The sequence below is a fragment of the Vanrija albida genome (assembly GCF_041260175.1).
Source record: "Vanrija albida strain AlHP1 chromosome Unknown contig_3, whole genome shotgun sequence".
NCBI lineage: Eukaryota > Fungi > Basidiomycota > Tremellomycetes > Trichosporonales > Trichosporonaceae > Vanrija > Vanrija albida.
In genome coordinates, this window is record NW_027191422.1 from 2,812,548 (window position 1) to 2,837,686 (window position 25,139).

The 25,139-nt window shown below is 63.3% G+C and overlaps 9 protein-coding genes and 1 non-coding gene across 10 annotated transcripts; 5 read left to right on the forward strand and 5 right to left on the reverse strand.

Annotated features, from left to right (window-relative positions):
* Positions 1-1,038: 1,038 nt before the first annotated feature.
* Positions 1,039-3,075, forward strand: Q8F55_004410 (uncharacterized protein; the record flags this gene model as incomplete). Its single annotated transcript, XM_069352926.1, has 10 exons — positions 1,039-1,228; positions 1,335-1,452; positions 1,494-1,503; positions 1,539-1,561; positions 1,617-1,712; positions 1,755-1,874; positions 1,928-2,087; positions 2,143-2,306; positions 2,371-2,487; positions 2,634-3,075. The coding sequence occupies 10 exons, from the start codon at positions 1,039-1,041 to the stop codon at positions 3,073-3,075; spliced, it is 1,440 nt and encodes a 479-aa protein (XP_069210344.1).
* A 347-nt stretch (positions 3,076-3,422) lies between these two features.
* On the reverse strand, positions 3,423-4,303 carry YPD1 (Phosphorelay intermediate protein; the record flags this gene model as incomplete). Its single annotated transcript, XM_069352927.1, has 3 exons — positions 3,423-3,678; positions 3,717-4,102; positions 4,244-4,303. 3 exons carry the CDS (start codon positions 4,301-4,303, stop codon positions 3,423-3,425), a joined length of 702 nt encoding a protein of 233 aa, XP_069210345.1.
* A 2,318-nt stretch (positions 4,304-6,621) lies between these two features.
* Q8F55_004412 (uncharacterized protein) lies at positions 6,622-8,735 on the forward strand (the record flags this gene model as incomplete). The annotated part of the gene is made up of 4 exons (XM_069352928.1): positions 6,622-7,099; positions 7,137-7,316; positions 7,360-7,489; positions 7,532-8,735. 4 exons carry the CDS (start codon positions 6,622-6,624, stop codon positions 8,733-8,735), a joined length of 1,992 nt encoding a protein of 663 aa, XP_069210346.1.
* A 237-nt stretch (positions 8,736-8,972) lies between these two features.
* PDR16_1 (Phosphatidylinositol transfer protein (PITP)) lies at positions 8,973-10,307 on the reverse strand (the record flags this gene model as incomplete). Its single annotated transcript, XM_069352929.1, has 6 exons — positions 8,973-9,498; positions 9,536-9,696; positions 9,812-9,924; positions 9,972-9,982; positions 10,047-10,066; positions 10,119-10,307. 6 exons carry the CDS (start codon positions 10,305-10,307, stop codon positions 8,973-8,975), a joined length of 1,020 nt encoding a protein of 339 aa, XP_069210347.1.
* A 310-nt stretch (positions 10,308-10,617) lies between these two features.
* Positions 10,618-10,703, forward strand: Q8F55_004414. The gene has a single exon. It is a non-coding gene; the product is annotated as a tRNA-Val (tRNA).
* A 339-nt stretch (positions 10,704-11,042) lies between these two features.
* On the forward strand, positions 11,043-12,148 carry Q8F55_004415 (uncharacterized protein; the record flags this gene model as incomplete). The annotated part of the gene is made up of 2 exons (XM_069352930.1): positions 11,043-11,651; positions 11,708-12,148. 2 exons carry the CDS (start codon positions 11,043-11,045, stop codon positions 12,146-12,148), a joined length of 1,050 nt encoding a protein of 349 aa, XP_069210348.1.
* Positions 12,149-12,524: 376 nt separating this feature from the next.
* On the reverse strand, positions 12,525-14,077 carry Q8F55_004416 (uncharacterized protein; the record flags this gene model as incomplete). Its single annotated transcript, XM_069352931.1, has 7 exons — positions 12,525-12,685; positions 12,742-12,863; positions 12,906-12,938; positions 12,979-13,048; positions 13,086-13,251; positions 13,296-13,702; positions 13,735-14,077. 7 exons carry the CDS (start codon positions 14,075-14,077, stop codon positions 12,525-12,527), a joined length of 1,302 nt encoding a protein of 433 aa, XP_069210349.1.
* Positions 14,078-15,140: 1,063 nt separating this feature from the next.
* Positions 15,141-15,994, reverse strand: Q8F55_004417 (uncharacterized protein; the record flags this gene model as incomplete). The annotated part of the gene is made up of 4 exons (XM_069352932.1): positions 15,141-15,180; positions 15,229-15,449; positions 15,671-15,854; positions 15,936-15,994. The coding sequence occupies 4 exons, from the start codon at positions 15,992-15,994 to the stop codon at positions 15,141-15,143; spliced, it is 504 nt and encodes a 167-aa protein (XP_069210350.1).
* Positions 15,995-16,565: 571 nt separating this feature from the next.
* Positions 16,566-20,131, forward strand: CSE1 (importin-alpha export receptor; the record flags this gene model as incomplete). Its single annotated transcript, XM_069352933.1, has 14 exons — positions 16,566-16,970; positions 17,021-17,100; positions 17,150-17,471; positions 17,518-17,685; positions 17,731-17,860; positions 17,904-18,322; positions 18,370-18,506; positions 18,554-18,669; positions 18,708-18,956; positions 19,005-19,308; positions 19,352-19,669; positions 19,712-19,943; positions 19,991-20,070; positions 20,116-20,131. 14 exons carry the CDS (start codon positions 16,566-16,568, stop codon positions 20,129-20,131), a joined length of 2,976 nt encoding a protein of 991 aa, XP_069210351.1.
* A 110-nt stretch (positions 20,132-20,241) lies between these two features.
* On the reverse strand, positions 20,242-25,117 carry Q8F55_004419 (uncharacterized protein; the record flags this gene model as incomplete). The annotated part of the gene is made up of 3 exons (XM_069352934.1): positions 20,242-23,928; positions 23,967-24,771; positions 24,807-25,117. The coding sequence occupies 3 exons, from the start codon at positions 25,115-25,117 to the stop codon at positions 20,242-20,244; spliced, it is 4,803 nt and encodes a 1,600-aa protein (XP_069210352.1).
* Between the last annotated feature and the right edge of the window lie 22 nt (positions 25,118-25,139).

Sequence of the window (25,139 nt, forward strand, 5' to 3'; positions counted from 1 at the left end):
AGGACTACCCTGGCCTCGTCAACGGCTCGACAGGTGGGCTCTATCGCCAATCGTGCCCTCTAACCCTCCCCAGGCAAGGTCGTCGCGTTCATGTCAAAGGAGGAGGCTCAGGCCAGTGGTGTTGCGCTCCCACGCTCCAACGAGGTCGCACCCGGCAAATGGCCTGTCGTGGCATTCCTCTCTCCGACGAACTGCCGGTTCATCCTCCCGGACCGCGTCCTCATCCCCGCGATGCCACAATCTCTGGAGCACCCAGACGGGACGATCGAGGCGACTCGGATCCAAGTACCGCTCATCCTGGCGTGGTGAGCTGCACAGCTCTTCTCGTGTGCTGACTCTGCAGGGCGTTGACGATCCACAAGGCCCAAGGGCTCACACTGGATCGCGTTCGTGTCGATCTGAACCAGACGTTCGACTTTGGTCAGGCGTATGTGGCCATCTCGCGCGTGACGAGCCTGGAGGGCCTGGAGCTGCGCGGGTTCTCGAAGAGCAAGTGAGTGGCAGACTTGTGGACTGTGCTCACACGACCAGGGTCTTGGCGAGCCCGCGGGTGTTGGAGTGGGAGGCCGCGTGCGATGAAGCCAGGCATGGAGAGGAAGCTGAAGCTGTCGCGTTGTTAGATGACGTGTTGTAGCCTAATTTGGGTTTGGCATTGGATCTCTTATCAGTGTATAGTGTGTCCTGCGTGGGTCGTCGACCATGTGTGTAAGTAGCGCACCGCAAGTAGCGCAAGCATATGCATAGGCTGGTGTTTCACTGCGACTGATGCTATGCAGTGAATGCGGTGTTGCGATGCCGCGGGCGGGCAGTAGACGGGAGGAACGGCCCCTGAGATCGGTGGGGGTGGGGGTGGGCGGAATGACGGCTGGCTGGGCCGGCGCGGGGCAATAACAATTGGGAGCGAGCGAGCGAGCCAGAGCACAGCGACGACCGTGACACGGTGCACAGCGCGCTCGCGGCGACCACTGTCCACCTCAACCCAGCCCACATCTCAACACGTAGCATCACCCATCCCCCCATTCCCCGCTGCACCACACCATGGCCCTCCGCGACAAGGGGCTCTACACGCTCCGGCTGCTGCCGTCGGCGCAGAACCCGGCCGTGCTCGAGGTGGTCGAGGGCGGCGCTATCCCCGGCGCGGGCCCGAGCTCGACCGGCGGCGGCGAGGTGCGGTTTGCGCGCGTGCGCGAGCCGCGCGAGGGCGAGGTGTATAGTGCGGTGCTGTATGGTGAGTGCTGCGTGCGCGAGCGCAGCGAGCGCACACCTCGGCGCGGCGTCGACGCGCGCCGTGCCCACCCCTCCCCCTTCCCCGGCCCCCGCTCACACCCCCACAGACGCGTTCAGCGGCGCAAAGCTCGCGTCCTCGGGCTTCGTATCCGACCGGCTCAAGTCGCGCCGGCTCGAGCTGCACGGCCCGGACGAGGGCATCGTGTTTGAGAACCGCGCAAAGCTGTGAGTGTAGCTGTGGCCGCGGGGACGGCGCTGACGGCCAGTTCGTCGGTGGTAGGTGCTGCGGCTGCGGTGCGCGCTGACCCCAGGAATGGACCTTTACGTTTGAGGGGTGAGTGGGCGGCTGGGCACACCACGCGCACGCGCACGCGCTCACGCACCCGCAGCAACAAGTACATGTGGAAGAAGGACGGGTTCGGGTCAGGTATCGGCAAGGACATGATATGCAGCCTCGACCGCCGGCCCGACCCGCCCGTCGAGGTGTGCCTGTGGGTTATTTGGGCCTTGCTCGCGCTGACAGGCAGCGGGCGGCGCCCAGACGCAAACGGCTCGGGGCAGATCCAGTTCCTGCACTACAACATTGACCGGTTTCTCGGGCACGAGATCAAGGACCTGCGCGGATTGGAGACGCTGTTCGTGGCCAGGTGAGTGCGGCAAAGCCAAAGCCCCGAGCCCCGAGATGCTGAGACCACACAAGCCTGCTCAACCTGTTCGACGTTGCGGGTATCGACGAGCCGCCCATTGCACCCGCTGCGCCGGCAAGCAAGCCGCCCGCGCCGGCCCCAGGCAGGCCCGCGGCCGGCGGCGTGCTCCGGCGCAAGTCGCCCCCGCCTGCCCCGCAGGTCGACTATGAGCCGGTGCGTGTGAGGCGTGAGCGCTGGTGCGAGCAGGCGTGCTGACACGCGCCACCAGGAGGAACCCAATGAGGTCATTGTGGGCACGACCACCGACGTCGCGCTGCACACGCAGCGCGCGATAGGGCTGCTGCAGGACCCCAACGTGCTGTTTATTATCATCCGGTCCAAGAAGGCTGCGGCGGCGCAGCGCGCCCTGCAGGTCGCGCTCGATGTCAAGCGGTGGGTCGTGGCGCCAGGGCGGGGGCGCGCTGGCGTGCAAGCGGGCGCGGCGCTGACTCCCCAGGTTCCGCCACCGCGAGGGCCTGCAAGACCTCCATCAATACGTCGTGGAAGAAGAAGACGCGCACCCCCTGCCGGCCGTCCCCAAGCCACCGCGCGTCATCAACCTCGACGATAATTCGTGAGTGCGAGGCGTGCACGCCGCCCAAGCCGTGCCGGGCCTCGGTTCCTGGCAGCAGCTGCGGCTGCGGCTGTGGCGCGAGGCTAGGCGAGGAGGCGAGGTAGCCCTGTGGCACTGGCGACAGACTACCCGTGCTAACCATCTAGACCACTGCGCGAGGAGCCAAAGTGGACACCGCCGCCAAACCTCGCCGTGTATCTCTCGACCATTGAGCTGCCAGATCTCAAACCTGGCCGGCGCGAGAGCCAGAAGAATAATGCGCAGGGGCAGGGATATCAAGGCAGAAACGAAAAGCATCAGCACCAGCCCCCACCCCAGAGGTTTGCCCAGAGACCACCGCCGGCCAACATGATGCGCGTGCCCTCGCCCAATTCTTCGTGGGGACCGCCCCCCGGCAGACCACCACCTGGTGCGCCACCCATCATCCCTGGAAGCCGGCCGCCACCGCCAGTGCCACCACACCCTGGTAGCGGCGGCAGACACGAAATGTTCCTCGACAGGCCCACCGCGTCTGGGTCGGGCGGACAGGCAAGCCAGTCGGGCAGCAACAGACTGAGCTTCCTGCGACCGTCGTGGGGCCAGCGGTGAGGCAACAGCAGCAGCACCAGCAGCAGCAGCAGCATTGTAGTCTTCGTGTCACTAGCATATGGGAACAGCCATTTCATTATGTCTCGCCGTTGTCGCACAGGTACGGACGTACAGGCAAGGGGTGGGGAAGAAGATGGGGGAAAAGCCACAGAGTCTGAGGGAGAGAGAGAGAGAGAGAGAGAGAGAGAGGGAGAGAGAGGGAGAATGAACAAGCTCAAATGCTACAGTCGTCATGGTTCACCAACAAGCCAGGGGGTGTGGGTCGAAGCGGTCTGCGGGTCTGCCTAGCGTAGTGGTAGAGAGACTGGTCGAGCCCTACGTCGTCCACTCTACGGCCACATCTACGTCTAGACGTTTTCACCGTACAGTCGTCGGAGCCACCGGCTGGCGACGGCATAGTCGCGCTTGCAGTCGGCGAGCAGAGCCTTGATGCGCTTGAGGGCCTCCTCCTCGGTCAGGGGCGCGCCGACCTCCTCGTCTCGGAGGTTGCCGTAGTGCTGCATCTTTTCGCACGAGTCTTGCAGCTTGATGATGCCGAGCGCGGCTGACGAGCCCTTGAGGAAGTGGCCCAGCGACGACAGTTTGGAGAGGGAAGGCTCGGCGCTAAACCGTCAGCGCGCGCTCGCGCACGGGTTACTCACATTGCCTCCTCCATCGACTTGAACGTGTTCTCGGCCTGTTCAAAGTATCCCCACACGATGCCCTTTGAGAACTCGTGGCCGCCGCCTTCCTCGTCCTCGTCGTCCTCGTCGTCCATGTCCTGGATCTGCGAGAAGATCTCCATGTTGATGATTCCGTCCGGCTCGTCGGGGAGCGGCTCGTCGTCGGCTGGCTCGTGGTCGACCTCTGCCGACGCTGCCGACGCCGACGTGGCTGGGGTTGGCGTCTCGGCCGCCTTGCTCGACGAGCCGTTGTCGCCGGCAGGTGTTGTGGTGGTGGACACGGGCGTAGCGGCCGTTACTGGCGACTTGGGTGTCTCGGCCGGCGAGGCAGCGTCCTTGGATGCGGCTGGTGACGCGGAGGCGGCCTGTTCGTGCGCAAGCGGACGATCGAAGCGAGGTGCAATATTCGGTTGGGGACCGCACTGTCAGCATTATTGCAGGGGGTTAAAGCGCGCGGCCACTTGCACATTCGTCGAAGCGAGTGGCCGGCACGACACGACACGCACCTTGGCGTCCTCCTTGGACACTGCCTTTGTGCTGTCGGGAGTGGGAGCGCCAGCAGACATTATAACGGCGACGCGCGGGGAGGTTGGGTAGATTTGACGAGATGCAATAGACTAGGCGTTGCCTGATGGTGTCTGCGAGATGGCGAGAGGCGCGCGAGTGTCGGGAAACAGCAGTGGATGCGTGTCAGCACCAGTGGAAGCGGCAGACGGGGATGATGCGCGAGTGGGAGCGTTGGATGACGGATGGATGTGGTTGTAGGTGTGGATGGGCAGAGTCGCCGTCAGCCGTCCGTGTCTTCCTCCACCGGCCGACAGAATTGTGGGGAGAGGTCAGGAGAGCACTGGGACGGGGCAAGGGCGGCTCGTGCTCGCGCTGACGCGTAGAAATGGGCGAGGGGGAAAGGTGGACGAGGATGATGGGGGGAAGGTAACACACCTGTGACGAGTCGGTAATGTGAAGCCGAGAGATGTCACTGGACCGAGGTCGGGTGGGGCAGAGAGGGCGAGCTGTTACGAGCTGGGTGGGTGCGGGTCGTCGGTCTCGTCCTTGTCGTGTGTGTGTGTGTGAATGGGTGTGTTGCGTGCTGCGAGTTGTCGATGAGCAGCAGCAGCGGCAGCAGCAACAACAACAACAACGGGCGGTTGAGGGGTGTGTGTGGTGGTCGTTTGTGCAGAGTCAGTCAGTCAGTCGTGGTGGTGGCACCCACTGTGTCGTCAAAGATGACGGGCGAGGCGAGCACCAGCCAGCAACGGCCAGCAGCATCCAAAGGAAGGTGACAGTTCACCCCCAATGGCCCCCGCCTAAGCTGTCATTAGGCACGCAAGCCAATGACGACATTGCACGCCTAACCGGTCCAAATTCCTATGACGTTGCACGACCGTGCGGGGAAAGTCCTTAAGGAAAGCTTCCGTCACTCTGGCGTTATTGGGGTAGGCCGAATAAAACGGGCACGTGGAGAACCTTGGGCGACGTGCTAGGCGTGCCACACATGGCATTCACAGGGAGGAGCGGAGGACTGGCGCCGACAACTTGTACGCACGCAACATTGGGTGCTGCCGAATGCCGGCACCCCACGACCCAGCGAGCGGGCGAGCTTCAAACGCACGCTTGGCACGATCGACCACGCTCGCTCGCTCGTTCCAGGCCTGACCCACACCGCACCCACACGATCGATCTCGTCGATCTGGCGGCATGCTGGCGCGCTCGCACCGCTCAATGTGGCTAGCTGCGACCTAAGCCGCGGGGACATGGGTGTGCACAGCCTGCACAAGCGGGCTCATGGGCTGCTCGCTTGTAGGTAGCGTATCTGTCCTCGGGTTGACAGTGTCGCATCAATCTCCTTGAGCGCCAGACGCAGTGTATATACTGCCGAGGCCTCGCCTCGTCCTCTGGCCGGGCCGTTGTCCGGCCGGTTGCGCGCGGCTCAGATCTGCCCAGGGCCAAGTGCCTCCCCCACGTTCCAGGGAGGGAGAGGAGCACGTCCTGTGCACAACTGGGGTCGGCGCGCAAGTCAGCGCCGGCCCTTTTTGCTCGCTGGGCCAGAGTCGAGGGCGTTGTGTACTGGCGGTTGAAGCAGGCAACGAAGCGAGGAGGGATGTGGGAAGGATCGCAGCCCCACACCATGCCGGTCTAAGAATACTTTGCGGTGAAAGCCACAGGCTTGCAGCTCGTTTCTTACTCTCTACTCCCTGCCTGGTGGCATTCGGCAACCAGGAACAGGCCACTAGCACGCGGTCCCAAGTGGACAGGTTTCAGGGTGGTGGCCAGGTGGCCAGGTTAAAAGTCCAGGCGGCCCCCATTGCTATCACCGCCGTCGCACGCGCGCTGGCTGCAAGCCGCACGCCGTACCCCGCGCGGCCTGCCCCCCGCCCAGCCCGTGTGGGGTATGGACGCCAGCCAGGCGCTCCATTGTCCACTCAACCCCCGGTTTGGCCATGGCTCGGCCCCTGTCACCGCAATGTGCGGTAAACGAGAAAGACGCACGACAGACATTTGACCGGCGCGACCGGTGTGTTCGGCTGGTTCTCATCCTGCAACTGCGTATTGTCTACTGATCACATCTCTTGGTCAACTGCAGCTCGCTCGTGTGCATCACATCAGTAAAACGCGACAAATCGGTGCCGACGGCCAACTCCACAATACCTCGACCTCCGACGGCTCGCACGTGTTGCACTCTCTCGGCATTTTGTTTTTAGCCCGCCCAGCCCTTGTCAAGTTTCCGGCGCTTGCAGCCTTGTCTTGGCCACCCCCACTTGCACCCACACCGCGACTGCACTGGCTTGCGCGACGGTGCTGCTCACTCTTGTGAGGTTGCTCTTCTCCTCTCACTTTTCGTGGTTATCGACTCGCGCAAAGTGGCGCGCCGGCATTTGCAACGATGGGCCTTCCCTCAATCCTCTCGAGTACGACACGACTACGCCCGGCCTTCTTGCGACGCGACACGGACGGCTCGCCAAGACGGCGCGCCTCGGTCGACCTCGAGGCGCAGACCCCGCCAATCAGTGCTACGCCAGAGCCAGTAGCCGTCGGCGAGTCGACTGCCATCGACGAGAAGGCCGGCGCAGCGGTTCACTTCGCTGACCCGCCGGCATACGACACGACCGTGTCGGAGAAGGAAGTCGCACGAAGCACGATCGCATCAAGTACGAGGCCCGAGGCCACGGCACCTACCACGCCCACGACCGAGGAGCCAGCAGCGCTCGAGACGACAACACTCGAGGTGCCATGTACGAACCCAAACCAGCCACCCACCGTCATGGTCCTCCTCAAGGAGGACTACAAGTGGGCCCGCGCCTATCTAAAGGACATGGACTACAAGGTTGCGCTTCGCCGTGCACTGCGAAGGCATCTGTACAGTGAGTGGCTGAAAGGGTCTTGTGCTGACAAGGTCAGAATGGTATGCCCTGGCGATCATCATTATCACCATCTCGGCCCTTGTCTCTGCAAAGCACACGACGATCGTAAACTTCTGCCAGCCAGTAACACGCCGGATCCGCGAGTGGCCTGCAGGATGGCTCATACCCATTGTGCTCCTCGTCATCGTCTCGTTCCCTCCGCTGGTTGGACATGAGAGTGAGTCCAGTGCCTGTGTGGCGTGCCAAGCTGACATCTATAGTTATCGGCATTCTGTGTGGCTTGGTATGGGGTCTTGGCGAGGGCTTCGGTATCCTTTGTGCAGGCACATTCTTCGGCGAACTGGCCACATGGGTGGCATTCAAGTGGTGGTGCACTGCCCGTGCGCAAAAGTGAGTTGCCGAACCTTGCATGGCGCGAGCTGACAGGTTCAGGTTTGAGAAGAAGAATCGCCTTTACGCCTCTCTCACCCAGCTGATTCGCGAAAAGAGCTTCACCTTTGTGCTCATCCTGCGCTTCTCGGCCGTCCCCGGGCACATTGTCACGGCCGTGTCGGCCAGTGCTGGAGCGCACTTTGGATCGTACTGCGCGGCGGCCCTCTTGACCCTGCCAAAGCAGTTTGTCATCGTGTACCTCGGAATGTCGTTTGGTCACCACAACCCGCGAGACACGATCATCTCGTGGTGTGCAACGATTGCGACCTTCATCGGCACTATCATTGCGGCAGTCTACATTTACCTGCAGATGAGGCTGGTGTACATCCGGAAGAACAGCGAGAGCCAGCTGCCTCTGGCCGACCCTCACGCCCCCGGCTCGCCAAGCTGGGCTGATCTTGAGGTGCACGGCGTCCGGGGTGTTGGCGCGGGCGCGCGCATCGATATCGAGGGACGCCAATCGGTCGATGTCATTATCGGCCCTCATGCGCGCCGCCCTTGGATCGAGGCTCAGCAACGCCAGGAGCAACTTCGGAGGGCACGCCTCGCGGCCCAGAGTGGCCCGCGCACGCCGGCACGGACCCGCAGTCTGCCCGGCAACATTACCGAGAACGAGATGCGCGACTGGCTGTCCCAGCTGGATACGGCGCTCATGACGACGGCCGGGCACCCCGAAGTGCGCGTGATCGAGCCGCCTGTGCATCACGAGGGCCACGGTGTCGAGGATGCCGAGCTGGCGGAGGAGGCGCGCCGGCCGGCTCGCTCGCGTGCCAACACGGGCACCCTCGAGCCCATCCCCTACTCGCAGCACGTGCTGCTCAGCCCCCCTGTGGCGCCTTGCAGGATCGCCTCACCCTTGGCCATGCCGCTCACGCTTCCCGACCTGGCCGTCGAGCACATCTACCCGCACCCGGACGAGGACACGTCGCATGCCAAGCAGCGCCCGCTCTCGGGCGCTGTCCCGGCCATCACCTTGACGCCGACGTACACCCCGGCGCGGTCGCGCGCCGACAGCCTCCGCGGTACGCAGTCGCTCGACATTGAGCGCCCGGCGCGCTTCCGCCCCAGCGGGCCCGAGATTGCCGACGAGGCTGACGAGTATGCGATTGCGCACGGTGCGCGACGCCCCGACCTGAGCCGGCTACGCGGTGACAGCCGTGCGGCGCTGCTCGGCAGGCAGCCCAAGGACGGAGACGACGATTAGACATAGATTGCGGGCGATACGGACCTGCCTTGCCCTGTTACGATTTGACGCCTACCCAATTTGCCGACATCTGCACGACGCCGACGCATTTTCCCAGTCATCAGCATATCGAGATTGCATTGTAACGTTGTACGAGTCATGTGATGCAGATGTACTGTGTAGTGTACAGGGGCAAGTGGGGCAGGCTAATCTACAGGTCTAGTGTGTATGGGGGCTGTGGAGTGGAGAGGGAGGGGGCTAGATGACGTCCTGCTGGGCCGCAGGAACGGTGGTGGCGACGACTGCCTCCTTCGTGGTGGGCGTGACGGGCCGGGAGAGGGCGACGGTGGGGCTCGCCGGCGCGTGCTTAAAGTCGCGCTCAGAGTGGCCAGCGAGCGCGGGGCCGAGGGCGCGCCAGCGCTGGAGGTGCTCCTCGCGGCACTCTTTGCACCGCTGGATCAGGGTGGGCCAGTACGTGTCATGGTCGTACTGGAGTGCCATTTTCCCGCCGCACTCTGCGAGGAGGATGTCCTCGCCGATCCCGGCCTCCTGGAACGTCTGCTTGCCACTCGCAAACTTGATCTTGGACTTTGTGTGCGCGTCGACAAAGGGCCACATGAGGTTGACGAACGCGCGCACGACCCACGGCATGTCCTGCAGCACGGCGAGGCCCAGCGTCTCGGGGTAGTACTCGCTCATGATGTGCAGGGTTTTGTGCGCCATGCTCACGGACGCCGGCGGGCCCTGCCGCTTGCCGCCAAAGTTGAAGCAGACGTACACTGAGCTGTTGGGTCAGAGAGGCAGCTACGGCAGGCACCCACGTAACCCCGTCGGTCATGAGGTCCATCGAGCGCTCGACGAGGAACACGGCGTTGACGGCGCGCCGCTTCTCCACCGGCAGCTGGTTGCGCGACGGGAAAAAGTAGAGGATCGGGTGGCCCGTCGGCGTGAAGCCTTGCAGGATGTTCTTGCCCCAGCGCGACTGGTGGGGTCAGTCTCGGCGTGGGGTATCGGCGTGGGGGAGTACGTCGGCGTGGGGAGGACGCCGGTGGGGAGTACGCGTCGGCGCCGACGCCCCCCGCCCCCGCGCCACTCACCTCGTCCTCGCACTGCGCGGCCATGGCGTCAATGTTCTCAATGTCGACCGAGCGCCGCCACACGATGCAGCGCTCCAGCCGCTCAATGGTCGCGTGCACCCCCGTCTTGGTGGCTGGGGCCGTTAGTGTGGTGCGGTGGGGCTCGGGAGTGACGACGAACCGTTCAAAAACCTAGTGGAGCGGTGCGTCAGTGTGGCTCTGGGTGGTGCTTGTTTTCTTGCATGCGACCACCCACCTCAGCATCGTCTCCTGGCTCTTTGCGGCCGTCAGCTATGCATTCCGCGTAGTGCCGGAGCATGCCACGCACCAAAAACATCATCTCGCGCTCCGAAAGCGGCACGGCGTCGCCCGCGTCCTCGGCAGTCGGGAGCGTGTACCCCTCGGCATTGAAGTGGCGCGCGATCTCGTCGAGCTGCGCCCGGTGCTTGTCGTCGAGGTCGGGCCCGGGCGTCGGCTCGCGACGGGGCACGTCGAGCAGTGTCGGGGGGAAGGGCATTGTGTGTGCGTGTAGAGATGCTGCAGAGTGAGCAGTGAGCAGAGCAACAACAAGGACCACGACACCCCACGAATAAATAAATCGATGTCGTCGCCCCCCCTCCCCCCGGCCGGCCGCAGCCACAGCCCCACACTGCCGCGTACCCGCTGGATGCCGAGAGTGGAGGCGGTGACTCGCACGTGTGCTCACCCAGCACCGCACCGCTTGGCGGTGCCACAGGGCGGGGGTCGGCCGCGGGCAGGGGTGCGCGCTTGGCCGGGCGGGCAAGCGAGTAGCGAGCTTATGTAAAGCAATCGGAGGCAATTCTCACGGCCACTTAGCTCAGCTGGTTAGAGCGCATGCTTAACACTTGACGCGTTACGCATGAGGTCGGCGGTTCGATCCCGCCAGAGGTCATAGCTTTTGGCTCCCAGGGTTTTGGAGGTTGGCGTGTGGGATACTGGAGCTGGCTCGAGTTCGGGGCGAGGTAGATGGAGGCCGAGTGCAAGGACGCTGTTCGTCGCTGCGTCGCCGCCGATCGCGATCACCAGGCGCGGCACGGCTCCGCGCCCTCCTTTCTTGCGTCACTGTCGATGGGCTCTGCACGAGCCGCGGTGGTTCACTACCAGCGGTCGCCATCTCGAGTCGTACACTCCAAAGCATGCGCCGTGCAGCTATGCACCCAGCTCAGAGCCCGGCGCCGACATAAGGCGAGAGCCCGCGACACCGGTCCGGTGGCCCCAGTCCAACGACGAAATGCCCCCGCGCCAGCCTCCACCACCGACCTCGAGCCGCAAGAACAACAGTCGCCAACGCAACCTCGCACCTCCCATCACCCCATCACCGACAATGACGACCGCCCCCGAGCCGCCAATACCCCCCCTCCCGCCGCTGCCCAACCCCGCCCGCAGCGCAGCCAACCCCGCACAGCTGGCCGGCAGCGCAGCCGAGGGGCTGGCCGCGCTCCGCGCGCTCGCCGACGCCGCGCGCAACGGCACCACAGAGTACCCGTACCCCACGACCTCGGACTACCCGCTCCCTCCCCTCCCGCCCGTGCCCGTGCCCCCGCGCGCGCGCGTGCACCGCCGCTCCGTCGCGGCCAAATCTGCGCGCCCGCTGCCCGACCCCCCGATCCCGGAGGCCTCGTTCCTCTCCGCGCCGGGGCTCACGCTGCCCGCCGCGGTGGCGGCGCACAACGAGCGCCATCCCGGGCTGGAGGCGCAGCTGCGGTACGGTCGCTCGGCTTTGCTCGTTACCCTCGGCGCGCGGGGGTACGTGTGGGCGCTGCTGCGTACCATTGGGGGCGAGGCGGCGGCCGACGTCGAGGTGTTGGCGGTCCGCGTGTTTCCTAATCCTGACCGGCGGGTGAGTAGAGACAGGAGGGAGGAGAGAGAGAGAGAGAGAGAAGGGCTGACGCCCAGCCACCCCCGGTGCACGCGCTCCCGCCCCAAGGCCCGGCACAGGTCCTCTCCGAGCACCTCTCGTCCCTCCACCTCTCGGTCGCAAAGCTCCTCTACCGCCTCCCGCACATCGTCGACATGAGCGGACACCCCTGCTTCCTCTGCGGCAGGCTCCTCAGCGACGCCGACGGCCTGCCCGTTGGCCGCACCGGCTTCCTGCCTGCCTCGCCGAAGAAGGCTGTCGCTGCCGAGGCGGACAAGGAGGCCAAGGTGGCCGGTGCCGACGCCGATGGCAAGGTTGCTGGCGCTGACGGCGACGCCAAGGACGCCGGCGCCGATGGCAAGGACAAGAACGGCGCAGAGCCCGATGCCCTGCTTGCCCCGCCGGTCGACGAGGCAGGCGCCCCCGTCCCCGCCCAAGGCCAGTGGGTCTCGTGGCACCCGTCGTGCGAGCTGGTGTAGGCTCTGGCGCGCGACAACGCAGCGTCAGTCAGCCCGCGCCTCGCCCCACCCCACCCCATGTTGTACACATCTGTCATACAGTCTTATGCATTTCCCTATGGTCCCTCGATAGGGGAATGATGCGTCGTTAGGCCCCGGCTGGACCGTTTTGCGGAGTGGAATGGGGATTGGATGGTACTGCTAGTGTTGCGCGAGTGGAATGGGGTTTGGATGGTACTGCTAGTGTTGCGCTCGTGTCTCTTGCGTGTGGGTGGGTCGTATGCGCAGCGCGCGTGCTATGTTCTAGTCGGTACAAGGTACAACAGTCGTGACAGGTGGGACATGTGTGGGGGACATGTGTGGGACATGTGGTTGGACATGTGTGTATGCGTAATGCTCAAGCATCGTTGACCGTAAAGCCAGGCGGGAACACCTGGCGCGCGTTGATGTTGATGCGCGCGTTGGCAACCCAGCGCTTGGCCGCACGCATCTCGGCCGAGTCGCCGTCGGCGTCGAGGAAGTGTGGCGCGAGCGTGCCCTCCATGATGCGGGGGACGCCTAGGTGTGGTGTGAGCATTCGTGTGTGCGTGGCGAGCCGTGTGGCGGCGACTCACCATGGTAGGCCTGACGGCCGCGGCCAGACATGATCAGAACGTCGCCAGAGCGCAAGATTAAAGGGCGGGGAGGGTCCTCGCGCGAGTCGGTCCCGAGGAGGAAGATGGCGGAGTGGCCAAGTCTAGGGTGTGAGCTTAGCATACCGGGCAGTTGAGTAGCTCACGAGATGGAGACAAGAGGGCGAGCAGGGTCCAGCCTGTCGTCGTCAGATACGCGCCTCTCAACCTTACACCTACTCCGAACGGTCGACGTGCGCCATCAGCGTGTCGTTCTTCTGATAGTAGTTGACAATGCCAGTGTCGGGCTCTGCGCGTCAGTGTGGCGACGACCAGCAGCCACCCACTGTAGTCATCGGCCCAGGTCGAGTACTTGGGCACGGCCTCCTCAGGGACGTTCTTGTACACATCACCCCAAGGCGTGTCAGAAACAATGGTGCGGCAGACGTCCTCGAGATCCTGAGGGAAGGCGATGTTACCGCGAGCGGTGAAGTCGTACGTCTTGGTCGACCACTGCTAGGTCAGCTCCGGGCACCCACACCCCCCAGCTAACCCACCTGGTAGACACGTCCCAGGTTGGCCCAACGGAGCTCCTTCATCAGCGCCTCGGCAGTCTTGGAGCCGAGCTTAAGGCTCATGTCGTCGCCGGTCCACGTCGCGTTGCGGCGCTTGACCTCGTCGTAGCCGAGCTTGCTCGCCGGCGCCGTCTCAACAAGAGTGCGAGGGCCTTTGTTGACCGCGGCCGCCTGTGAGCGCGCGTTGCGCTCCGTCTCATCAAGCTCGAGGTGCTTGGGAGCGATGAGGAGTTCGGGCGTGGTAGAGTAGGCGTCGAAGAGGGAAGGCGGTAACGAGTAGTGAGTGTCGAGCGACTTGGGGTTCGGGGGAAGGGTATACTCGGCCAGCGCGGCGAGGAGGAAGGCCTTCTGCTGCTCGATGTCCAGGTAGCCAGGGACGAGGACGCATCCTGGAGTCAGCGGTGCTCACATCGAAACTCACCCTCAGCTACGACGAACCCCTCCTTGCCGTCGGCGAGGAAGACACGCTGCATGCCGTCGAGCTCGAGCTCGGGGCGGTCGCCGCGCGCAGGCTCGTCGGTCACGAGCGGCGAGTTGCGACGCTTGCGCGACTTGGCCTTGGGCACCTCGCTGCTGTACACGTTCGACCACCACCCCGCGCGCCAGACCGAGTCCTCGTCTTCCTCTGCCGGGCGGGCGAGGTCGAGTAACGGTAAGCACAGCGAGGCTGGCAGGCCGCGCAGCGCAGGTAAGGCTGCAGTGGAGCGGTTCTTGAAGTGCTTCTCTGCGAGCCTGAAGGCCGGGTGGGTGTCCACAATGGCCATGGTGGGAGGGTGGAGGAAGGGCGAGATGGGTATCGGGGGAATGCAACAACAACAAATGTTCGGTGGTGCCGAAAGTTAATTTATATGACGGTGGCGCGTGCGTGACTTTGACTTTGGCACATGTCCACCTTCCCTCCGGTCTTCCCTCACTGGTCGTCGCCTCGACATGGCTTCACGACTGGCATGACGTCTACTGGGACAGTGCATTTCCCGCCGGCAGCATCAGCCAAGCCAAGCCGGGGGTTCTAGTGTTGCTACATTGTGTCCACGCTCACTGATCACCTGCTTAAGCCACCTTCTTGTCTGTCGACCTGCCCAGTCGTCAGTGCGGCGCCAGGCTGATGCTGCTGCTACCCGGCCAGCCAGTCTCCGCGTAAATCCCTCATCCAAGCCAGTGTTGATTGGACCTCAAATCTACCTCGAAACGCAACGGCACCAAGTCTTCGCCTCCGCTGCAGACAGTCCGAGGCCCCATCGCACCTGCCTGGGGAGCAGCGGCTCCTGACCCAACCATCACCACACTGGGTAACATCAGCCAGCCGGAGGAGGCCACTCGTCAGCAGCGGCGCTTCACCTCTGCCCCGCCATGACGTCCGTATCTTCCTTTCCGAGCCGGCAGCTTCGATCCCTCTCCTCGCACCGCTGCAACCAAGCCCCTCCATGACCATGCCTCCTCACATCACTTCTCTCGAGGCGGCACGCCGTTAGTTACGTGAGCATGTGTGAGCTCCCAGTCTCGCGGCCACCGAGCTGGCTGCCCAATGCGTGGCACCCAGCCGAAGAGGGTGAGCGCGGTAGGGTATAGCATGCCAGCGCAGCCCTGGTCCCGGCAGCCAGACCCGATGAACTGCCAAAGCAGCTCGCACCCAAGCTGACGCACTGCCGCCATGTCAAGTCTGTCGTGCGCGCTTCGAGTCCGTCTTATGGAGGCTGAGTTAGGTCAAGAAAGTGGCACCCCCCACAAGCAGTGGCGCCCAACGACAACGGTGCGACAGTTCATCTCCATCGACATCTCCGTTGCTACAACTCCCCTCGAAGCGTCTGATAAGCATGCAGATGATGCTTAGATCTTCTGGGCCTTCAGTCCGTCCTTCCAGAAGGTGCTGAGAACGGTTAGCCTCTTGAACAGACGACAGCAAGGCGCAACTCACAAGTAGGGGGTGGTGCCGTCCTCACGGTAGTTGAGGAGAGCGACCTGGCCGTCGGGGTTCATCGACTCGCCAACGTAGAACTCGTAGTCCTTGAAGTTGCCGATGATCTTCTTGGCGAAGGCCTGGGCGTTCTTCTCGAAGATGGGGACACGCTCGGGGTTCGACTTCTCGAGCTCGGCCTTGACGGCCTTCATGTAGCCCTTAAGGTAGGTGAGGTACGACTAGGAGAGGTTAGCTATTGCCGATGATTGGAAGCCTCGCTCTCTATTGTATGCCCCTCCTAGTGCAAAGTAGGCTCTGGGGCCATGGCGTCTCCCCAGAGGCCCGGCCAGCACTTGGACCGCATCACACATGTGTGCGACGCATCCACGGGCCCCTTGCCCTCTCAAACTTTGGACAGCCGCAAATTTGGCCCACAGCACACACAAGCCACGGTACACACCTTCTTGTCGAAGACGGTCGACTGGAGACGGAACGAGTGGACAACGTTGTTGACCTGGGTGGCGCCGTTCTCGAGGGCCTCCTCGGCCTCCTCAGCCGAGGGGTTGCCTCCAATGTCGACATCACCCTCCTTGATGATGATGTTCTGGCAGTCGACCTCGTAGGCAACGTCGTCGATCTCCTTGCTGGGGGGAGGGGTCAGTGGGGTGGAACAATGGAGCGCGGTGGTCGACCTCTGCGATGGAGGGGTCGACAAGACTACTTACACCTCGTAAGCGTCCGAGACAAGCTCGTCGCCGGTGATGATGTCCTGGTAGATGATCATTTTTGAGTGAGGTCGATGTGTAACCTTTTTTGAGAGTAGAGTGGAGAAAGAGATGTTTGCTGGCAGGGGGATGAACGTTTTGCTGTCCCGGCCAGCCAGCCAGGCGGCGGCAGAAGCCCTGCCAGCCAGAGCCAGCCAACGAACCACCCACGGACCCAGACAAATCTCTGCGTGCAGCGGCGCGGCACACACGGCTCACCCTACCTCCTGCACCCTGGCGAGCCTTCAGCCTGCACGCAGCCAGCCAGCCAGCCAGCCAGCCAGCCAGGCCCCTTGGGCAAAAGTCTTGCAGCCCCGCCGAGCCCTCTGCCAGCAATTCATCACTCAAATTTTCTGCTTTTTTATCCGGAAGGCCGGGAGCAGCCTGGGGCAAAGCCACGTGGCACTAATCCAGGGGGAGTGAATAACGCTCCCACGCGTCCGAGGCCCCTCTGTGTTGTGAAAGTCAAAACCAACAGTGGATGGCTGGCGGCGGCGGCGGCGGCGCTCACTGCTGACGACTGACGACACTCGGAGCTTCCCTTCAACTCTCTCTCAACCTACACCCTAACCCAAACCCCCTCTACCCAAAATGCAGGCGACGCCAGAGACACTCCAGGCCGTCTCCAGCTACCTCGCAGCGACCGTCTCCCCAGACGCATCGGCACGTCGTCAGGCCGAAGACGCTCTCAGGCAGGGAGAGAAGCAACAGGGCTTCCTCCAGATTGTCCTCGAGATTGTTCGCTCAGATGCCACCGACGCCGTCGTCCGCCAGGCAGGCGCACTCTACTTCAAGAACACGGTCAAGCGTCTGTGGGGTGACGAGGACGAGGTGCAGATCGCCGAGCAGGACAAGCAGGCTGTCAAGGCCCAGCTCGTCCCGCTCATGATTGCCCTTGGAACGCCTCAGACTGCAAAGCTTCAGAGCCAGATTGGTGAGGGCCTGTCAACCATTGCTGGGCTCGACTTCCCCGACAAGTGGGAGGGCCTTATCGACGTGAGTCCGAGTGCTACCGAGCTGCACCGGTCCTTCTAACACTGTCACAGGAGCTTGTCAACAGCTTGACCCCTGACAACTTTGTTGTCAACAACGGCGTGCTCGCCACCGCTCACTCGATCTTCAAGCGGCAAGTGTCTCTGTTCACAACCAAATGCACCATGCTGACGTTGTATTAGCTGGAGGCATCAGTTCCGCACCAACAAGCTCTTCACCGAGATCAACTTCGTCCTCGACCGCTTCTGCAAGCCCCACTTCGAGCTCTTCAAGCATGTCGACCAGCTCCTGTCGACCCCAGCGGGACAGGCCCTCCCCCCCAACGCCTCTCTCCCTCTCCTCGCCCAGGCACTTCTCCTTCTTATCCAGATCTTCCACGACCTCTCGTCCCAGGACCTTCCCCCATTCTTCGAGGACAACATGGCTTCGTTCATGGGTGAGGGCACCCAGCAGGGCTGGCTGCTCAAGTACTTGAGCTGGGAGCGCCCAGAGCTCAAGGGTGATGTGAGTTGTGCCCAGTGTTGTTGACTCCTTGCTGATTTTTCCTCAGGACGACGACGAGACTCCTGGTCCTCTGCAGAAGATCCGCGCGTCGATCTGTGAGATTGCCGAGCTGTATGCCCAGAAGTACTCGGACGCCTTCCCCCAGCTCGGCAACTTTGTTAGCGGCGTCTGGCAGATGCTCACGACCGTTGGTGCGGGCACCCGCGAGGATGTTGTGAGTCGAGTCACATGTCGCAGCGTTCAGCGCTGATACGAGCAGCTCGTCTCCCGCGCTCTCAAGTTCCTTTCGGTCGTCGTCAAGATGGGCAACCACCGCGACATGTTCGCGGCCAAGGAGACCCTCACTGCGTTCTGCGAGAAGATCATCCTCCCCAACATGAGCCTCCGAGGTGGGTGACTTGTTGCATGGTCAGTATGCTAACTGTTCACCAGAGCACGAAGAGGAGATGTTCGAGGATGACCCCGCCGAGTATGTTCGCCGCGACCTTGAGCCGTCTGCCGAGAGCGACACTCGCCGTGCTGCCGCGACCGAGTTCACGCAGGCTCTGATGACCAACTTCGAGGCCGACGTTACCGGCATCATCCAGGGCTACATCACCCAGTTCCTTCAGCAGTACTCGCAGAACCCCTCAGCCAACTGGAAGAGCAAGGACACAGCCATATACCTGCTCACGTCCATTGCCGCTCGTGGATCAACGGCCCAGCGTGGTGTTACCTCGGTCAACAACTTTGTTGACGTTGTCGACTTCTTTGGCCAGAACGTCTTCGCCGACCTGCAGGCGGCTCCTGGCACGGTCCATCCCATTCTCACTGTTGACGCCATCAAGTACCTCTACACTTTCCGCAATCAAGTGGGTCCAGTTGTGTAACCGTTGAACTAGAAACTGACTCGTCTCAGCTCACAAAGGACCAACTTGTGTCGGTTCTTCCCCTTCTGGTCCAGCACCTCAGCTCGGACAACTATGTCATCTACACATACGCTGCCACGACGATTGAGCGCATTCTCTTCATCAAGAACGAGAGCCGTCAGCCTCTGTGAGTCGTCGCGACATGCTTTTTGTTACCTCGCTAACCGTCGCTAGCTTCACGTCCGTCGATGTTCGCCCCTTCGCGGAGAACATTCTCATGGCGGCGTTCACGAGCATCGAGCGCGGTGGCACTCCGGAGAAGATTGCCGAGAACGACTACCTGATGAAGTGTATGTGGAGCGTACTTTGGTCTCTCTAACAGCCCCAGGTGTGATGCGTGTCATTATCACTGCTCGCGGCGAGCTCGCTCCTCACTACCAGGCTATCCTTAACCGCCTGGTCAACATTGTTGGCCAGATTAGCAAGAACCCTAGCAACCCCCGCTTCAACCAGTACAGCTTCGAGTCCATCTCTGCGCTCATCAGGTTTATCTGCGAGGTCAACCCCGCGGCATTGGCTACCTTCGAGGGTGCTCTCTTCGGACCTGCCGAGGTCATCTTGGCCCAGGACGTCACTGGTGAGTGTTACATGAGGCCTTCGTATGATTCTAACACCGCACCTTCAGAGTTCATCCCCTACATCTTCCAGATTCTTGCGCAGCTGCTCGAGCTGCACTCTCCCACCGACCTGCCAAGCGAGTACCAGCAGCTCCTTGCCCCCTTGCTCTCGGCGTCCCTGTGGGAGCAGCGCGGCAACGTCCCTGCCTTGGCGCGTATCTGGAAGGCCCTCCTTATGCGTGGAGCTTCTGTCGTCGTCTCCAACAACCAGCTCCCTGGCCTTCTTGGTATCTTCCAGCGCCTCATTGCGTCGAAGAACAATGACGTGTACGGCTTTGAGATCCTCCAGGCCCTGTACGAGTTTGTCCCTCTGTAAGTGGCCTGCACGTGAGCAGATTGTGGCTGACCCTGCCAGCGACACTATGCGCACGTACACCAACGACATCTTCATGCTCCTCCTGAACCGTCTGCAAGCCAAGCCCTCGGCTCAGTTCTCGCAAGGCTTCGTGTACTTCTACACCTTCCTTGCCGCCATCGACAATGTTGGACCCGACGCCGCCATCTCGTTCGTCGACAGCGTCCAGCCTGGCCTGTTTGGCAACCTCATGAAGGGTGTCGTCCTCCCCAACACCCAAAAGGCACCCGTCAAGAGCCGTCGCGTCATCGAGGTCGGCTTGACCAAGTACCTGACCAAGTCGGATGCCATTCTTGTGGAGCCAACTGTTGGCTTCTGGTGAGTGGCGCATGCCGCCGAGTTTACTCTGACCTTTCTCAGGACCCCCATCTTCCTTGCATTGCTCGACCTCTTTGCGCTCCCTCAGGACCTTACCTACGCTGGACAGGATGCCCTGAACGAGCTCGACCCCGAGGACACTGGCTTCCAGTCGTCCTTCTCCAAGCTTGGAGCTTCTGAGCGTCAGGCCCATGACCCCGTTCGTGGCGTCGGAAACGAGAAGGAGTTTGCCGCGAGCGAGCTTGCTCGTCGCAGCAAGGAGCGTCCTGGCGTTGTGAGTAGCTGCGCTTTGAGTCGCCTATCAAGCTAACAACCACACAGCTCGGCCCTCTTATTGCCCAGGCCCAGGCCGCCGAGCCCAAGACTGTCGAGGGTTTCACGCAGTACCTGCAGTCAAACGGGTGAGTAATGACAACGGTTGCCTGGTTCCCGGCTAACCTTCGCAGCATCACCATTGCTTAGAACGGCGACGAGTGAATGAGCGCCACCCACCAACCTGCATTGTGCCATATCGAGTGTTTACAGTTATAGCATGCGGTGATGTACATCTTCATCGTGCCATGGGATATTGATTATGCGTCTACGTCCATCTTGTCGGCCTCTGGCGCTGCTGTGGGGCTAGGGGCCTTGGGTTCTGCTGGTTCGGCAGCCGTGCTGCCAGAGGGCGAGGCTTCCTTGGCTTCCTTAGCCGGCTCGCTGCTGCTGACAGCAGCTTGACCCTCATCCACCTCGATACCTTCCGTGCTGGCCTTTGCGGAAGCCGCAGGAGCCTCGCTATCTCTGGCTGGAGGAGCGGGAGGTCCGTCGGTGGCATCCTCACCCTCCGCAGCCTTGGGGGCGGGTGTGCCAGCCGTCGAACCGTTGGCAGCGCCGGCCGTCTCGCCATCAGGCGCCTTGTCTTTCACAGACTCGTCGCCTCCAGCCTCCTTCTCCTCAGCGCCTTTCTCGGCGTCCTTCTGATCGTCCTTCTCGCCCGTCTCGGCCTTCTCCTCGTCCTTGTCGTCCCCCTTCTCCCCGTCCGCTTCCTCCCCGTCCGCTTCCTCGCCGTCCTCGACCTTGACGTCCTCGCCGTCGTCCGCGTCCTTGTTGGCAGACGCAGCGCCCGAGGCCTGGAGCGGGCCGAGCGTGCCGGCCAAGAACTTGTCACCGCAGGCGTTACACACTGGCGTCAGCGTGATCACAAACAAGAACTTACGCGTTGACCTGCCGTTCGGTCCACGGCGCCATACCTTGAGACCGAGTCGTGCACAGCCTTCGCACGGGACGCCATACTGCCCACGCATGGTCTTGCGGACGATTGGCGTCCCGCGTCCTCGGCCACGACCGCGGCCGCGTCCGAGTGAACGGGCAGCGCCAGCCTCCACGCGCTCGTCCAGCCCATCGAGGTTGACCGGCATCTCGAAGGTCACGGTCGGCTCCTCGGCCACCTTCTTGCCCTTGCGTGCTGGTGCCGGCTGGGGTGTGAGAGCGCGCGAGATGTCGCCGTCTTCCTCTTCGTCGGCCTCGGGCACCTCGTCACGAGAGTACAGTGGTCGCGTCGTCATGTGGTATGGCTTCGGCGCCCACTTGTCTGCCGTTGTGTCGACTAGGACGGCAAGTGGCGGGCCTTCCACGCGGAACTTGGGGAAGACGCGTTGTGCCACACGGGCGAGGAGGGATTGGAAGCGAGACTTCTTGCGCTCCAGAAAGGTGCTGCGCACGAGGTCACTGATTGGCGGTCTCTTGACAGCGAGGTTGAGCGGCGAGGGGGCTGGCGTGGAAGGGGCCACGGTTGCTGGGACAGATGGTGTCGCAGGACTTGCAATGGGATGCGCCGCCGGAGTTGCAGTGGCACCAGCTGCTGGTGTCGCCGGCGCAGTTTCCACAGCAGGAGTGGCTGGTACAGCTGGCGTCGTCGGTGCAGTTTCAGCTTTCGGCACGGTGCCACTCGTAGTATCAGCATCAGCAGGCGCTGTCTTCGTTTCCAACGCCTTGTTGAGTTCCGGTTCGGCAAGAGCCAGAGCCTCGAGCTCGACACGCTCAACGTCCTCGACGACTGCCTTAACCCGTCTCCAGAGATGGTCATTCAAACCAACAAGGCGGATCGTGACGGGCTCCAGAGCACCGTCCTCTGGGAGGAAAGGCTCAGCAGCAAGGTTGAGCAAGAAGTCGCGTTCCTCGTGCTTCACTGGAGCAGATGGGCGTCCTTGCGGGTGCCGTGTACTACGCTTTGGCGAGATGGGCGCTACAGCCTTGTCGGTAGAGTCGCTGGGTCCAACCTCAGGTTGCGCCACCTTCTGAGGATTGGTCTTGGCCTTGAGCTTCTCCACAAACTCGGGGTTGTCAAAGGGCAGCCGCTTGCCAAACTTGTCCCACTTCGGCTTGTCCCACACACCGGTGGGGATGAATGTCGAGATAAGCACCGTACCAGCGTCTGGGTCCATGCCTGGCACGACAGATAGTTCGGCGTACGGGTCCTTCTTCACGGGTGGAGGGACAGGAGTCGGCTCCTTCACAGGCTCTGGGGTTGGTGTCTTTGGCTTTGGCTTGGGTGGAGCTGCGGCTTTGGCGATAGCGCCTCGGGTGCGCTTCTTCACCGGCGCGGGGGCAGGCTCCTCCACCTTTACTTCCACCGGTGGCTCTGAGGGGGCCTCGGTTGGCTGAGGCCCAGCCACCGCAACCTCCGCGACGGGAGGCGGTGGTGGGGGTGTGGGCGTCGCCTTCGGTGGCTGGGGTGCTGGACCAGTGACATAGTCACCGCCAATTCGAGACACAAACGACTGCGCACCCAATGGGATGACAAACTTTTCTGTCGGCGCCTCCTTGAATGCCACAAGAAGGAAGGCAGGAGGGAGGGGATAGTCTCGGACCTTGGGTGCAGGGAGAGGGTTCTTGAGTGGTGGGAGGGGTGGGTAGTAGACGTTCGGTTGGCGAACGACACCAGGTATCGGTGGGCCTGGCGCTGGTGCTGATGCTGATGGGCGATGAGACGCTGCGGTGGCAGCACCAGGTGCAGGAGAGGGCGTTGTCGGCGCAGGTGCACCGGGAGTGGCAGTTTGAGCTGGCTGGGGCCCAGCCGTTGCGGGCGCCGACGGGGTGGCAGTCTGCACCGATGCCGGCAAGGGAGTAGGGGTCGAGATCTGGGCTGAAGGGGTGCTCGCTGGCGGAGGAGCCGTCGCAACTGAGGTTGGAGGCGCTGGAGCTGGAGAAGCTGCAGCGGCTGCGGGCTGAGAGGCCACGGGGGCTGACGACGACGGAACTGATGCTGGTGTCGCAGGCTGAGAGATGGGCGCAGCCGGAGTGACAGTTTCAGGCTTTGCGTCCTCGACAGCTTTAGCAGCCTCTGGAGGTGGCAACTCCGCCCTCTCGGGCTCGGGGCCCTCGCCGCCGCCAACCTGCGGTGGACCAGTCATGTCGACGTCGCTGTCACTATCGGAGTCGTAGCCACATTGCGGGTACGAATCGCAGCGGAAGTGGCCACAGGGGGCGATCCCTCCTCCTTCCTGCGGCGGACCCGTCATGTCGATATCGCTTAATTCCGACAGCTCGGACTCTGCGTCGTCGTTGGCTGGGGGCGCAGCAGGTGCAGGAGCGGGTGGTGGGGCCACAGCAGCTGCTGGTTGAGCCTGAGCCGGCCGAGGGGGAACAGGCGTTGCTGCTGCTGGTGCCGGAGTGGCGACTGCGGCAGGGGGCCGGGCAGCAGGCGAGCCTGTTGAAGGGCCCGCAGCGGCCGTTGGGGGTCGGACCGCGGGTGGCCGCGCTGGCGGTGCAGCTGCTGGTGCGGCGGCTGGAGGTCGGGCAGCCGCGCCAGCCGCGCCTGGTGCTGGTGGACGCACAGCTCCAGCCGCAGCAGGAGCTGTCGCAGCTGGCCTCACAGCCCCAGCAGCTGGCACCGGCGGCCTCACACCTCCAGCAGCACCTGCAGCAGCTGTTGGTGGCCTCACAGCACCAGCACCAGCAGCACCTGCCACTGGTGGCCGGACAGCCCCAGCCGCACCAGCAGGAGCTGGGGGCCTCACGGCGCCAGCTGCACCCGGTGCCGGTGGTCGGACGGGCCCAGCTGGGCGGACGGGTAACCCTGCCATCGTGGGCCCATTTGGCAACCCAGGCATCTCAGGCCCCTCGCCAACACCCTCGCCTCGTCCGAGACGGGCGACTACGCGGCCGAGCTTGGCAAGCTCGTCCTTGTTGGCGACGTTCCTCGCCGCCTTGTGGATGAGGATCGAGAGCCACTGGTGCTGCGTGGCCGCGGCGTTGACTCGCTGGATGAGTGTCTGCGGCTGGGCGGGTTAGCACTGGGAGAGCCTTATCAACCCACAATATCCGCCCGCGAGGCATATCTTGGCGGGGTGAGGTTCGACGTCGCGCCGGGTACGGGGCCCGTTCCGCCCACTGGCGCGGGCGGTGGCCGTGCTGGAGTCGACGGGCCCGCCGCCGGCGCACCTGGAGGCGGGGGCCTGACAGCTGGCGGCCGGCCGGCGGCACGCGCTGCCGCCTCTGCGCGCCGTGCCGGCGTCAGTGGTACGGGCTCCTTGCGCTGGCGCTTGGCCGCCGTTCCGTCTGTCGACACCCGAGGCCGCTTCTCCTTCGGCTCCCTGGGCGGTGGGGGCGGCCGCTGATCCTTCGGCACGCGGCCGCGCACCGTACCGCTCATGTGCGGCTCAACGAAGCGCCCGATCCAGAGCTCGGTGTTGTGGAAGGACACGGGGCCGACCTGGAGCGTCACGCGCGCGATGCACTCAATCTCGTGCGCTGGTGGCTGCACACCCTCGATGACCTTGGCCTTCTTCGGGCGTCGCTTGGGCTTGGGTGCGTCAGGCGCATCGCCGGCCTCGGCATCCGGCTTGTCCTTGTCCTTGTTCTTGTCGTCACCGTCTGCGTCCTTGTCGTCGCCGTCGCCTTCCTTATCCTTGCCCTCTTTCGGCTTCACGGGTGCATGGTACTCCCGCGATGGGAGTGGCTGGGACGGTGGGGGCGGTGTGGGAAAGACGAACGGCTTGTTTCCGCTCGGGCGTAGACGCGGGCGGTTGTGTGCGGGCACAGGAGGGTGCGAGAAGGCGAGGGGGAGGAGGTGGTTGATATGGTGGTGGCGAGTCTGGAGGAGCGAGTACTGCAGAATCAGGCTGCACGTTAGCTGGAGCATGCGGCAGACTCTCACCTCTCCGACACGCTCAGTAGGGGCTGCCGTGTCTCCTCCACGGCCTCCGGTGCTTCGACCGCAGTCTCCTCCACCTCGATGGCCTCGTCGACGTCGGCGTCGTCCTTCTCGTCTGCTTCATCCTCTTCGACTTCCACAGCCTCCTCTTCAACCTCCTCCTCTTTCACGTCTCCGCCCTCCTCCTTGGCGGCAATCTGTTCGTCGCTGAGCTCGAACCCGCCCTCATCGACGACCTGTGGGCGAGTGCTGGTGGGGAGGTCGACGTGCGGCGGTGGGGGCGGCGCAAAGCGCCCAGATGTCCTCGTTGCCATGTTCGCCGCGTATGCCGGGGTG